This window comes from Lactuca sativa, chromosome 1 (genome assembly GCF_002870075.4).
Source record: "Lactuca sativa cultivar Salinas chromosome 1, Lsat_Salinas_v11, whole genome shotgun sequence".
In the NCBI taxonomy this organism is placed as follows: Eukaryota; Viridiplantae; Streptophyta; class Magnoliopsida; order Asterales; family Asteraceae; genus Lactuca; species Lactuca sativa.
In genome coordinates this window covers 152204408-152219502 of record NC_056623.2, presented here as the reverse complement: position 1 = coordinate 152219502, position 15095 = coordinate 152204408, and the positions used below count along the sequence as shown (strand labels likewise).

Here is a 15095-nt window from a genome sequence, read left to right as displayed (position 1 = left end):
AATCTCAAAAAAATTAAAAATTGGATCCCAAGGGAAGAAATGTTATGGTGTTTAAAAATTTCATAGGAATCACACAAAGTAAAATTTGAGATTTCATGAAGGTACATTCATCAATTCATTGGTGAAGACTTGAGAAAATTAATTGTTAACCGTCAATTCATATTTGGTGTTGAATTTTGGGTTTCACTCAGCTCGTAGTGGCACGAAACTAAGATCATAAACACAGATGTTGTGTAACCATAAACCTCAGTGGTAATTTCTGAGAGTCTCAAGGGTTACGTTGATGAAACGAATGTAATGGAGAAGTGTAATGGAGATGGTGTAAGAAGATAAAGTACCTCTACTGCGAAAATAAGGACCAAGCAGAAAAGCTCTTAATTCATGTGAGAAGAGAGTGAGGTAGCTCACGATTAGAATAAATGTGTTAGCCTTATTGGGAAGACAAGGTTTGTTTATACCAGGTCATGAAGGCTATTATTCAAAATCTTATGAGGCTTGAGACACATACAGCAGCATGCTTCTAGGGACACTTAATTAATTCAACATTTATATCCCCATAAACAAACAAACACACAATAAAAAAATAAAAAAAATATTTTTGGAGGTTTTGAGATTTATAAAAAAAATAAAATAACTAAAAAAAATGAGATTAAAAAAAAAACTTTTAAAACCGAACCCGAGCGTTCGGTTGGTTTCGGTTCCAGAAAATTTTGAAAAACCGAATCCGAGTGTTCGGTTGGTTTCGGTTTCAGAAAATTTTGAAAAACCGAACCCGGGCGTTTGGTTGGTTTCAGTTCAACGAAATTTTGAAAAACCGAACCCGAACCTTCGGTAGGTTTCGGTTTTGGAAAATTTTGAGAAACCAAGGGATTTAGACATGCAATTGGAAAATACTTTCAATATTAAGAAAAACAAATTTTGTACAAGAAATATACAACAAAGAAAAACTACCTTTGTAGTGATGAGCGAACCTTAACGTTCGGTTAGAGTCGCTTCTTACGTTTGAGGTGGAGAGGTAGTATGAGGTACTGACTCTAATTCCATCATACCTAGCCCTTGCAGTATTCTGTTGAATGATGCTTCAGGAAGAGCTTTGGTAAAGACGTCAGCCAGTTGATCAGTGGTTCTTACGAAGTGAATTTCGACGTTTCCATCTTCCACGTGATCTTTGATGAAGTGATACCTCAGTGCTATATGTTTGGTTTTAGAGTGTTGCACTGGGTTGTGACAGATCCTAATTGCACTTTCAGAGTCACAATATAGTGGGATCTTCTTCATATTGAGTCCATAGTCTCGAAGTTGACTCTGGATCCAAATCACTTGGGATGTGCAGGATGCAGCGGCAATGTATTCCGCTTCGGCAGTAGACAACGACACACTCGTTTGTTTCTTGGATTGCCAGCTGACCAACTTCCCGTCAAGGAATTGACAGCCACCAGTTGTGCTTTTTCTGTCGAGTCCACATCCTCCAAGGTCAGCATCAGAATAGGCTTGAACGAAGAAGCCTGAGTTGAAAGGATACCATAGACCTAAGGAGGTGGTTCGCTTGAGATAGCGTAAGATGTTCTTCACTGCAAGCATGTGAGGTTCGCGTGGGTTTGCCTGAAATCGAGCACAATAACACACAAAAAACATGATGTCAGGCCTGCTAGCAGTTAGATACATTAGTGAGCCTATCATTTGACGATAGAGCGTGATATCGACAGCCGGTTTGTCTAGGGATGGAGTTAGCTTGGTGTCGAATGCCATTGGGACTTTGACTTTTGAGTCTCCCATCATACTGAACTTTGCTAGGAGAGTCTTCGTGTAAGCTACCTGATTGATAAAGATGCCTTCGGGTCCTTGTCTGATATTGAAACCAAGGAAAAAGTTAATTGGACCCATTGAGCTCATTTCAAACTTAGTCTCCATCAGCTTTCTGAATTCAGCTGTTAGGCTGGGATTCGTTGAGCCAAAGATGATGTCATCGACATAAATTTGAACTATCATAAGGTGGTTACCTTCTTTTTTGCGAAAGAAGGTTGGGTCAACCGAACCTTGTTTGAATTTAGACATCTTTAAGAATTTAGTTAGCGTTTCATACCAGGCTCTCGGAGCTTGTTTAAGGCCGTACACAGCTTTATCCAGAATATAGCAATGGTTTGGATACTTTTCGTTCACGAACCTAGGAGGTTGCTCCACATACATGGTTTCTTCGAGTTCTCCATTGAGAAATGCACACTTGACGTCCATTTGGAAAACTTCAAAGTTTTTGTGGGCAGCATAAGCAAGAAATATTCTTACGGATTCCAGCCTAGCTACAGGAGCGAAAGTTTCTTCATAATCAATCCCTTCCTCCTGACAGTATCCCTTTACAACCAGACGAGCCTTGTTCCTTATAACATTCCTTTCCTTGTCCATTTTGTTCCTAAGAACCCATTTGAGACCAACAACCGAAGCATCTGGAGGAGTTGGAATGAGGCGCCAGACTTTGTTCCTTTCAAATTCGTTCAGTTCGTCTTGCATTGCTTGAACCCAATCAGAGTGATCGAGGGCAGTGTTAACTGTCTTCGGTTCAACTTTTGATACGAATGAGTTAAACATACAAAACTCAACTTTTGAAAATAAGGATGTCTGTTTTGCCTTCAGTTGTGATCGGGTCAGAACCTTTTCAGATACATCACCAACCACTTGAGAGATAGGATGATCTCTGGTCCATTTGGTAAGAGGAGGGTAATTTGGATCAAAGGTTGGGTCTAGTTCAGCATTGATCATTTCTTCTGGCTCAGATTGGCTATCGTAGTCAAGCGTCAAATTATCATGCTCCCCCTCGATTGATGAGCTTTGAGAAACTTGAGATTCAGGGGTTTCTTGTGATGCTGGACTTGCAGGCGTTGATGCACCTTCGGTAGGAGAAGCACTTTCGGTTGGAGAAGCACTTTCGGTTGGAGTTGTAGAGCTTGGCTCCCCCTCGACATATGAGCTTGGCTCCCCTTCGACTGAAGCATCGTTGGATGGAGGGTCATCAGCAGTCGCTCCTCCTTCATTCATTCTCCTGGCAGCTTCATCGACAATTTGCTTCATGTGGTCGACCTTGTTGTCTGCTGCACCTGCTTCTGAGAGAGAAGCTTTCTCTGGTTCGTCAAAGAGCTCAAGAAATTTATCGTATAAATTAGCGATCGAGACTGTGACTTGGCTAGTTTGAGGAAAGATTTCCCCAGCGGTGTCTTCTTTGGCCTGTAGCTTTTTGACATAGCTATCGTCAAAGGTCACATAGTATGTCTCTTCAATTTTTCTCGAACGCTTGTTGAGGACCCTGTATGCCTTGGATGTGAGAGAGTAGCCCAGAAAGATTCCCTCGTCGGCTTTGACATCGAACTTGTTGCGGTGTTCTTTAGAGTTAAAGATGAAACACCGTGAGCCGAACACATGGAAAAATTTCACATTGGGCTTTCTGTTGTTCAGTATCTCATAAGGTGTGAGCATGAATCGCTTGTTGAGATAAGACCTGTTCTGTGTAAAACAAGCAGCAGAAATAGCATCAGCCCAAAAATAAAGAGGTAAGGAAGCGAAACTTAGCATAGTTCGGGCAGCTTCGCACAAAGATCGGTTTCGTCTTTCAACAATTCCGTTCTGTTGTGGTGTGTAGGGAGCTGAGAAGTTGTGACTTATTCCCTTTTCTGCTAGAAGTTCTTCAAACTCTCTGTTCTTGAATTCCAGACCATTGTCGCTTCTAATGTTGCGAACGACCTTCTTGAGCTGTACTTCAATTTGCTTGATAAACACTTTCAGCTTATGAGTCGCTTCAGATTTGAGCTTTAGAAAGAACACCCATGTAAATCGTGAAAAGTCATCAACAATAACAAGAATATACTTGCTACCACCGATGCTTTCGATAGATGAAGGACCACACAAATCAATATGAAGTAATTCGAGTGGTTCAACAACTTTTGTGTTAATTATAGATGGATGACTTTGATGACTCTGCTTCCCCATTTCGCATGCAGCACACAAGTGATCTCTATCAAACTTGAGTAATGGAAGACCCCTAACATGACCTCCAGTGACAAGTCGGTTGATATCTTTAAAGTTGAGATGAGAGAGTCTTCGGTGCCACAACCAGCTTTCGTCAGATTGAGCTTTTGATAGCAAACAAATAGTTGGGTTCCCTTTGATGGGTTTAAGGTTTAAAGGGAACATTTCACCCTTTCGCTCCGACTTGAGAATTACTTTCTTTGTCTTTTTCTCAATAATTTCAGAACCTTCATCGTCGAACGAGACTTTGAGACCTGTACCTCCAACAAGCTGAGATACACTGATGAGGTTGTGTTGGAATCCTTCCACATAAGCCACCTTCCTTATAGTAAAGTCACCATTTGTTATCATCCCGTATCCCTTTATGGTGCCGAAAGAATTATTTCCAAACTTGACATTACCACCATTTGCAAGAGACCTGTATTCCCTGAGCTCCTCTTTCCTCCCTATCATGTGACGTGAGCAACCACTATCGATGTACCATTCTTCGTCGAACTGCTCGTCACTTATAACCTGCAAAAATTAAGCAGATTTAGGAACCCAAAGTTTCTTGGGTCCACGTGAGCTTTTCATGGGAACAGGAACAGTAAGAGAGATGTCAACAAGATATGTTCATTTTATGAGTGTTGTTTCATCTTTCTTTTTAATGGTAAATACTTTTATTTTATTAGGATTGGGTGAGTTCGGTTTAGACTCTGGTGTGGATTCATTAACCTTCTGTTTGCCCTTTTGTTCAGATGACGAATGAGATTTTTGAGAACGAATAGAATGAGCTTTAGAGCAAGATGGAGATGAATTGGTAGAAGTAGAAGAAGTAGAAGAATTAGAAGAACTAGAAGAAGTGGGTTTAGATTGAGGTGACTTCTTGGCTGGAGACTCTAGGTGACCCTTTTGCTTTTGATCATTGGAGGGACTGACCTTAGAGTTTTGATCTCTTTTGACTTCAGAACCGAACCTTTGCTTTCGGTTGGAATCGTTCTCTGAACCGAACCTATGCTTTCGGTTGGTATTTTCTTGTGAACCGAACCTTGGCTTTCGGTTGGTATTTTCTTGTGAACCGAACCTTGGCTTTCGGTTGGTATGACTCTCAGGTTTTCCTACAGGATTGTTTTCATACTTCAGATTCTTGTCTTGATGTGAGAAGTATGCATTCTGGGATTGCCAGAATTGTCTCCTTTCAGAGAGATTCTTCTTGTATCTTTGGTTCCTCTCACGTTTCTTGTTCCTCATCTGCTTTGGTTGATGATGAATATTTGCCTTCATTTTCGGTTTTTCCTTGGCTGGTTCCTTTTGAACTGAAGGAGTTTCACTTTGAGCTGAGGGAGTAGAGGGAACGTCTTCTTTTGCCGAACTTTCATCCTCCTGAGGAATGGCTTTTGTATCGTTGGTGCTTGGCTCATCGAAATTATCTGGCTTATTTAAGGGTTCAGGTATGTATCTACCTTTACTCATCCAGGAGGTCCTTTCAGATAAGCCTACCGTTTCGTTTGCATTATCTATTGGAGCTGACCAGAAGTACTCATCACAGCCATCAGCATTGTCTTCGTTTACAATAGCTGTGAGTTCAGCTGTCTGATGTTCGGTTACTCCAGTGACCTTGTATACTTGATTCGGAGTGGTCCTGACCTTTTGATACACAACTGCTTTTTCAACTAAGATCGGGGACTTTTGTTGGGACAATCGAGCGAACTCCACTGAATTTTCAGAAATAAGAATCTTGTGGTTTTCAGGTTCGCTTTTAACAAATTCTGAGCAGTCAACCGTGTCCTCTACAGAAATTTCACTCATGTTGTCGTCCTCGTTAAGCTCAGATGCATTTTCAACATCAATTTTGTTTTCTGAGCTTACGTTGGCGTTTAAAGAGTCAAATTTTTGTATAGTTTCGGTTCTCAGTTTAAGTCTATCATTTTCATCCAAAAGGTTTTTAAGCATATCCTTGTGGTCCTTGGATTTAATGAAAGATTCAATTTTGTCCAGTCCATACATGTAGGTCGGATTGACATCATCAGATGATATCACACTCTCACAGTTATAAGCTTCGGCATCAATTTCATCCTCCTTAAACTCCCGGAAGGGCAAAATCATGCGATGGATCTTTTGGCCTATTTCACAGTCTAAGTGAAGTTGAGTAATATTAGAATAAAGACGTTTTGCAATTAAACAAAAAACATTCCGCTGTTTTAACAACTTTAAATTGTCTCTTTGTAAATAAATGTTTTCGTCTTTAATTTTAACTAATTCAAACTCCTTCAACTCGATCCACATGCGCCGCTCCTCACTCTTCGACGACACCCTGATTAATTGATTAGTTAGGTTAGAATTGGTGACACGAGTTTGAGTTAAGCTACTATCTAGATGAGAAATTCTAGTATTAACATTTTTTAGTTCTTTCTCATATGAGGATTGTGGTACTTTAAATGAAACAAAAACCGATTGTACCTTCTTTATCAGTTCATCAAGCTCATTGAACTGTTGGCTGAGTGGCTTGGCCGTAAAGCACATGTCCTCCTGCACCTTCGGTTCCTTGCTTCCACTATCGGTGTTGTATCCCCTCATCTGAGATACATCAGACACCATGAAGCATCTTCCTCCACTGCTCTCCTCCTTTGCCACATAAGCCTTTCCATGAGTAGGCTTCCTCACTTCATCGTCTTCTGAGTCGGTAGACCAAACTTCCGTGCTACCGAACTCATCATCAGCAACCGAACCCTGCACAATAAGAGCATTCATAAAAGGGTTAGCGGTAGACTTCTTCTTTCTCATCTCATCGAGCCTTTTCTGCAGCACAGCTTCCTCATCCTTTTCATCATCCTTTTCAGCCATCTTCTTAAGGACACAATCTTTAGCATAGTGGTTTTTCCCACCACAGTAGTAACAGCTGACTCCAGAATCACCATCAGCCTTCGATTCCTTCTTGGGCTCTTCAACCTTCGGTTCATTGTTAACTTTTTCTGAACTATAACTCCCCTGCCAGTTTCGGTTTTTATTGATGGGGAATCTCTTCTTTATGAACCTCTTGGGGTTAGAAACCATCATAGCATAATCCTCAGACGTGAGGTCATACTCCTCCAAGTTAAGGTCTTCATCCTCCATCACAGCTTTACTTTTTGACAGGAGAGCCAACGAACCAAGGCTTGAAACAACGTTTTTCTCCTGCAGTACAATCTTCTCTTGGGACTTGAGAATACCCACCAGTTTCGCCAGAGAATATGATTTAAACTGCTCATGGGCTTTGACTGTGGACACCACTGCTCTCCATTCAGACCTTAGACCATTTAAGAATGTAACCTTCTGCTCGATCAGCTTCCTTTCGATGTCATGCTTGATCATCCTGCTGAGAAGATGATTGAAGCTATCGAACGTCTGGGTCACTGTTTCTTCGGCTCCTTGCCTGAATTCTCCAAACTCAGATAAGAGCAAGGTTTGGATAGAATGTTCAAGATCCTCGTCTGTAGAGTACAGTTCACGAAGTCTATCCCAAACTTCCTTTTCCGTCGTGCAAGATCTGACCAACCTGAAGGTGTTGGATTGAAGGGCAAATCTAATCAATCTTAACGCCTTGATATTGCACTGGAATTTATCCTTTTCATCTTGTGCAATATCTTTAACATCCTTCAGCAGATCATTGTACTCCTTTTGAGTTTTGATAATCCTGGACGTTGCAGAATGAGAAAAAGGTCCATTAATGATAGCTTCCCATATGAGGTATCCATTATCCTCAGATCCTATCACGTAGTCTTCGAAGTGATGCGCCCAGACTTCATAGTCATGGGTATATAGGATTGGAATCTTTGTCGTCGAACCGATGCTGTTGGAAATATTGATAGGATTTGATTGCGACTCGTCCATTATGATCGAAAAAACCTGTTAAAAGATCAGACTTGTAATTACTCAGATTAGGGCAAAACAATAAATATCAAGATACGTCAATAATGAGATGACGGCTCAATAAATATCAGTAATTGCGGAAAAACCCTAATTTAAACCTTTTCACAGAAAAGATGTGTATCGATTACACAGCCTCCTGCTCTGATACCAATTAATGAGATTTAAAACCTTTAATCTATGAAGATCGATTAGATCTTAAACAGGTAAGTAAATATAAAACTGTAAGAACACGAAAATAAGAACGAGACAAGGGTGAATCAAACGTGTCGAATGATTAAACAAAATCCTCAGAAGAGCTCGATTAAGAACATCAACTGTAGAGGATTGGTAGGTTACAAGAACGGTTAAAGAAATCTGTAAATTATATCGTTATGCTCTGATCTATATTTTTCAATCGTTTTTTTAATATGCATGCAAGCATATACTAATATACTAAACATAATGGGCTCTCGGTTGGACAGGCCCAAACCGGAATATAAATAAAGTAAATAAATAGCCGAGCCCAAATGACGCAATCTTCAACAAAACTTTAACTCAACATGGGGGTTTCTATTGACACTTGGTGTAAGACCTTGGAAGGTTTCCACGGCATCGGTATATGTTTATATGCATGACTTATGTGATATATGTAGCTTTATAGCTAATATGATATTTGTTATGTGGATTATGTGTGGGGTATGCTCTGGGGAACTCACTAAGTATTAGCTTACAATTTGTTGATTTGTTTAAGGTATATCTGAGCCTAAGGGTAAGGGCAAGGCTTGATGACACGACGTGCACTCTCCGACATTTGTTAAGATGGGACGCTCTGATGTTTTGAATAAAATGTTAATGTTATGAATTTTAAAAAAAGTGATTAATGTTACTTCACATTTTATAGAAATCTTTGGCTATCTAAAAATGAAAATTTTATTTTAAAAATTTTGGGTCGTTTATATATATATATATATATATATATATATATATATCATCCTTTGTAATAAATGAAGATTTTTTTTTGTCAATTGTTACACTCTTATTCAATTTGCCAAATGACATTTATGCTTATATTGAATTAAATTTTTTCCATATGTCATTTTATGAGTTTTTCTATTTTTTTCAAATTCCACATAATATTTTAATGTAATAATTGTAATAAATATATATCAATTTTATTAATGAACTTACAAATTAATTTTAAATTTCAAAAACTAATGTTTATTAGTTTATTTTATTTATTTAAATTATTTGTTTTAATTTTAAAGTTAAAAAAATTTCCATTATAATAATTCATTATTTTTCTTATTTTTTTTATAAATTCAAAGTTATCAAATATTTTGATTTTTATATTCAACTTTTTTTTAAAAAAATTAGCATATATAATGCATGGGTCTCACAACTACTCTCTAATAAACGAAAGTTTTTTTTTTGCCACATGTCACACTCTCATTCAATTTGTCAAAGGTTATTTTAAAGTTATTTTGAATTAATTCTTTTTCCACATGTCATTTTATGATATTTTCTATTTTATGGAATTTCACATAATATTTTAATGTAATAATTATAATAAATGTAGTAATAAATGAATATTAATTTCATCAATGAACTTATCTTTTAATTATAAAATTCCAAAAATTAAAAGTCATTAATTTCTTTTATTTATTTAACTTATTTGTTTAAATTGAAAAGATAAAACATTTCCATTATAATAATTCATTATTATTTTTTTATTTTCTTATAAATTCAAAGTTCTCAAATTTTGACCTCTATATTTAACTTTTTTTTTTAAATTAACACATGTAATACATAAGTATTACAACTAGTCATCTCTAATAAATAAAGGTTTTTTTTACCACATATCAATCTCTAATGAGTTTTGACACTTGTCATTTTGTGATATTTTTAATTAAATAATATCTAAAAGTCAATTTATGTTTTTTTTTTTAATTTCTAAAATTAAATAGCCACACAATCTTATAATTATATATGTAAAGTATCAATGTAACAAATATTATAATAAAATTTAATTAATATGTTTCTTCATTTCTTATTTCAAAATTTTATTTTAAAAAATACTTATTATTTATATTTTAATATTTTATTTTTTAATCAACCCGTGTAACACACGGGTTTTACATTTAATATATATATATATATATATATATATATATATATATATACATGTATGTGTATATATATACACACACACACACACATGGTGCAATGTAGTTTGAATTGTGATTTTACCATTGGAAACTACAAATTTCACCGCATAGTGCGGTTTAACAAAAATTCAAACCACAAACTGCACCATATTAGTTCTAAACCGCATTATGCGATGCGGTTTGATGCAGTGCGGACGATTTTATACACTTTGATGCACACATTTAGTTTAACTATATATATATATATATATATATATATATATATATATATATATATATATATATATATATATATATATATATATATATATATATATATAGAGAGAGAGAGAGAGAGAGAGAGAGAGAGAGAGAGAGTGAGTGAGTGAGTGAGTGAGAGCGAGCACCAAAATATGTTTGAGATGTAAAGGCTGGATGTGTCACACTCTATGATGTTACTACAGTGCCTCCTAAGTGTCACCTCAAAATTTACCTCAAAAGTGTGGTTTCTTACCACACCCAAGGAGTGGTGCCACACTTGTTTTTTTTTTATTTAATAAATAAAAACTTTAGTTTTATTTAAAAATATAATATTTCATTAATTAAAACAAAAATATTATTAAATTAAATAAAATCCTAAAAACATAAAAAAAAAAATACAAAACTTATACCTACACACACAAAAAAAAACACACCATACGATTAAAAAGAATCCAACTTAGCATAACGTTTTTTGACACCGACTTTCATTGTCAAAGCAATTGCAAGGTTCTCCCCGGTCAGCTATGATGTGTTCATCGTTAGTATTTGAAGTTGTTTTCCCTTTGTTTCCGAACCTCTCTTTCCGAAGCAATTTGTAAAATTTTGTCCAGTCTGTCTTTTATACCTTTCATATCGTCCACGGTGTCTTTCAAATCATCTGAATCTGACGTTTTGTCTTTGCCTTTGTTTTTTGTTTTATCTATTCCCATTGGTCGAGAATGTGGTGAATTTTGAACTGGCTCATCTTCATTGACGTCGAAACGAACACAAACATTGAATGTGGTGCGTTTAGATTAAGATGTTCTTGACCATTTTGAACCACTCTCGATATGGTTGTCGGATGTTTTGTTCAACTTCCATTTTTTGTTGTTTTTGACGAGATTCCGAACTTCAACAAACTTGAAAGGCTTTTCGTTTTCTTGTTCGTAGACTTTTAAAGCTTTCTGCAAAATCACGACATCGCTTTTGCCACTTCTCCATTGTCTTTTCATGTTGTTATACAAATTGCTAAACAACATGACTTCCTTGTTCATCTTACCTTGTTTTAAGTAAACTTGGTCTTTTGTACGATACTCATGAAGGTTTATTCCTTTGTAGAACCTATGTTTAACTAGCATCCAAGAATAATTGTGTTTTTGGTATTTGCCTGTCTTCACATATTCAAGATATTGATACATGCTTGTGCCAATACTAAACATTCGTCGTCTTTCCAATTTTTAGCCGACGCCTTCTCTTTTCTTTTATTTGGTGCTTGAGTGAGTTGAGTTTCTTAAACGAATTCTAGTTCAGAATCAGAAATGGGTGTTTGATGTTATGATTGTGTTTGTTAAACAAACTCGGGTTGAGACAAAAACTCAAACAGATTAAAATTTGGATCGGGTTGTGGTGCTCTTTGTATTTGTGGTTGTGTTGATCGTTATGATTGTTAAAATTGTTTTGGAAAATATGATACCATACCACCATAATAATGAAACGGGGGCAAATAAACCGGTTGATCCATCATAGGTTTAGCGGGTGTGGTGGTTCTAACGGGTGTTTTTTGGTTGTTTAGATTGTTGGAAGAAGACATTTTACAAATTTTTTGAAATGAATTTTGTAAAAGATGGAGAGAATTGATAGAGATTAGTTAAAAAAAATAGAAGATATATATGGGTAAAATAGAAGATATATATATATATATATATATATATATATATATATATATATATATATATATATATATATATATATATAGAGAGAGAGAGAGAGAGCTAGGTTCAAATGTGGATTAACATCTATTGTGTGGACGTGTGGATAATGTTATTCTGTGAGAATGACAAAAAAAATGTTGTTTATTAATATGAATACGTTCAATCTTATATAACTATCGTCATTATTTTGCATTCTCACTAATTAAATCGTCTATAAGGTTATTATAAATTTTTTTAATTATTCTCATTCCGTTAGAATGTTTATTAAGTCGTATTCTGTAAGAATTAAAATAAGTGAAAAACGATACGTGAGAACAAAAATGAATAAAAATTAGTAAGAATGCATGAAAATAACAATAATTGTGTGAGATTGAATGTATTCACATTACTAAACAACTTATTTTCTTAATAATTCTCATAGAATAGCATTGTCCACACGTCCACACAATATTTGTCCATCCACATTATAACGTAGCCCTATATATATATATATATATATATATATATATATATATATATATATATATATATATATATATATATATATATATATATATGAATTTCGACCGTTCTCCAATGGTATTATACAATGGCCAATCAAAATGCATTGTAATGGGGGGAGAGGTGCATGCGGCCAAACCGCACCCGAAACCGCATAGGGGTGGTTCCTGTGCTTATGTGGCAAAAGGGGGTTGCCTAGCCGCATGCACTCCCCATACTCTAATACATTGTATGGGTGTTTGAGATAGCTTTTCAAAAAAAAACTTATTAGATTTTTAGTTTTTTAAAAAGCTAATAAGCTAAAAAAGTGTTTATGTATTTGAAAAACGTTTTTTAAAACAACTTTTTGGATAGGAAAAAATGAAGCTTTCAAAAAACTGAAAAATTTTAGTTTTTTAGCTTTTTAACCATTTTACTCATGAAAAAGTAGCTTTTATTATACAAACAGTTTTTTAAATCATTTTTGAGATAAAAAAGCTAACCCAAACATAGCCTATGTCTATTTGATATTCGGAACTAATAATTAGATATAATATCATTATGTACACATGATGATTCTAACCCAATAAATAAATGCTGGAACAAAATTTGAGCCTTGAACAAGTTTAAAAACCGAATACTCCCTTTAATGAGTTTAAAAGGGGGACTACTTTATCAATATGATAAAAATGTTTTTCAACCAAAAGGAAGATAGGATTTACATAAGAACTTGATACTTTATAAAGAAATAGCTATGATCACATAAAAGCAAATAAAATAACCGCATATAATTAAAGAACACATGTGTAGAGAGAACAAAGGATAGCCAGGGAAGAGGCAGTGCACGAAAAAAACTATAATACTGTATTAAGTATCCATCAGTCTTTTTCGGGCTCCGTCTCGTCCCTGTCTACCCTCACATCTCCATCTACACATTATATTTACCTTAACACCAATTAATGGCCTCCAAAAATACGTATTGTTTGGTAATTGGCACTGTATAAAATCACACATGAAAGTTGTTATTAATAAATAGACCACGGCACTCATTTGTAGTACGTAAGTTGTACTTGTACTTTACAATGTTTTGCATTGATTCCATACATGTTCTTTTTGCCCCCTCTAAATGTGGAAAATATGCACGAAATAACCCTATCTTTAACTCTGCACTCCTAGTAAGTTCATACGTCTTCATCATTGTACTATACTAGTTGCCTCACTAACTATGATATATCATATATCAGATAGAACCCTATCCAATTAGTCCATATATCACATAGTAAACATATAATAAAACTTATTAATTTATTTTTTACATATAATTAGTTTTTATCGATTTTTCATTAAACATATTTTTGGCTAAAATAATATAACAAGTTTTCTCTTTTAAAAAGTGGATTATGCAAGTGTTTGTGAAGGCAAGCATGTCTGAAACCACCAGTTTAGGTGTAATTTACGTTAGTATACAAATTAGATTTGTTTCGTTTTACAACCGTATTGAATATCTCTATTTCATAAATGATTATATGACTTGTATAAACATGTAAATTTTGTGTATAAGTACATGAATTTCATGTATAAGTTTGAAAATTTAATGTATAAATTCGAGAATTGATACATAATCGTGTGAATCTTATATATAAACTTTTGAATTGATGCATAGAAACATGTAAATTTTGGTGTCCATTTAGCTTGAAATTCGCCTAGAAAAAACTTTTTTAAACTATACACATTTTATATCGAAGTGTGAAAGAATTCTATATACAAATTAGTGCACTAGGCCATTATATAACTATGCATTCATTCATAGGTTATCCTAACACAAGAAATTAATATATTTGTGAATATATAATTCACTTATTTTTTGGGTGGCTGGATTTTAAAAAACAACTAGCAGATAGCTATTAAAAAAAGAACAATTACATAGTGATATAGTATTGTTACCATGAAACTCGATTGAAATTGAGTTTCTATACCTATTAACAAACCGAAAACAATTAAAATAAGTTTATAAATTTAATAGAAAAACAAATAGTTAGGACTTACCTGATATCACTTTAAGCTGCAAGGCCAACTGGCCAACTCTCACAATAAAGTTGTTGAACAGCCAAGCATCAAGTTTTAAACACAAGCCTAACGAAGTCAGTGTTAGCCTGTTAGGGGACTGATATAGTCAATAAGAAGAAGGTGAGGGGGTGGGGTGCAACTAAGTGAAACCCCAATGCTAGTACACACGGTCTCTTGTAGTACAAGTCGCGGCTTCACAAAAACGTACTTCGCCTTTTATGACGTTACAAAACTCGATATGTTACATATCTTTGTTAGCCTTTAATCTCTTGTAGTACAAGTGGCATACATCATTTAAAAAGCTTGATTTTTTCATGATAAATTTTAGAGAAATTAAATATCATTTTATTTATAATCTTATTCTTTTTTTTTTGTTTATAAAATAATAACTTATGAAATATATAAACTTTTTTTCTTAATCATATTGATATTTGTTTTGATATATTGAATAAAAATATGGATAAAAACAAAACATAAGATGATATTTGATTTCTCTTAATTTAATAAATTGTGAATTTTATATCGAGCGTGTTTTTGTGTCATATTTTATTAATATCTACGATATATTGAA

General features: G+C 34.8%; 1 protein-coding gene across 1 annotated transcript; it reads right to left on the bottom strand.

Annotated features, from left to right (window-relative positions):
- Positions 1 to 6159: 6159 nt before the first annotated feature.
- On the bottom strand, positions 6160 to 14645 carry LOC122194495 (uncharacterized). The gene is made up of 3 exons (XM_052764335.1): positions 14504 to 14645; positions 6454 to 7878; positions 6160 to 6307 (listed from the first exon to the last, which is right to left on the bottom strand). Exons 2-3 carry the CDS (start codon positions 7861 to 7863, stop codon positions 6290 to 6292), a joined length of 1428 nt encoding a protein of 475 aa, XP_052620295.1. The 5' UTR covers positions 7864 to 7878; positions 14504 to 14645; the 3' UTR covers positions 6160 to 6289.
- Between the last annotated feature and the right edge of the window lie 450 nt (positions 14646 to 15095).

Bases quoted from the DNA above. Each gene is read 5' to 3' on its own strand.
- LOC122194495 (XM_052764335.1), bottom strand. From the start codon at position 7,863: ATGGACGAGTCGCAATCAAATCCTATCAATATTTCCAACAGCATCGGT.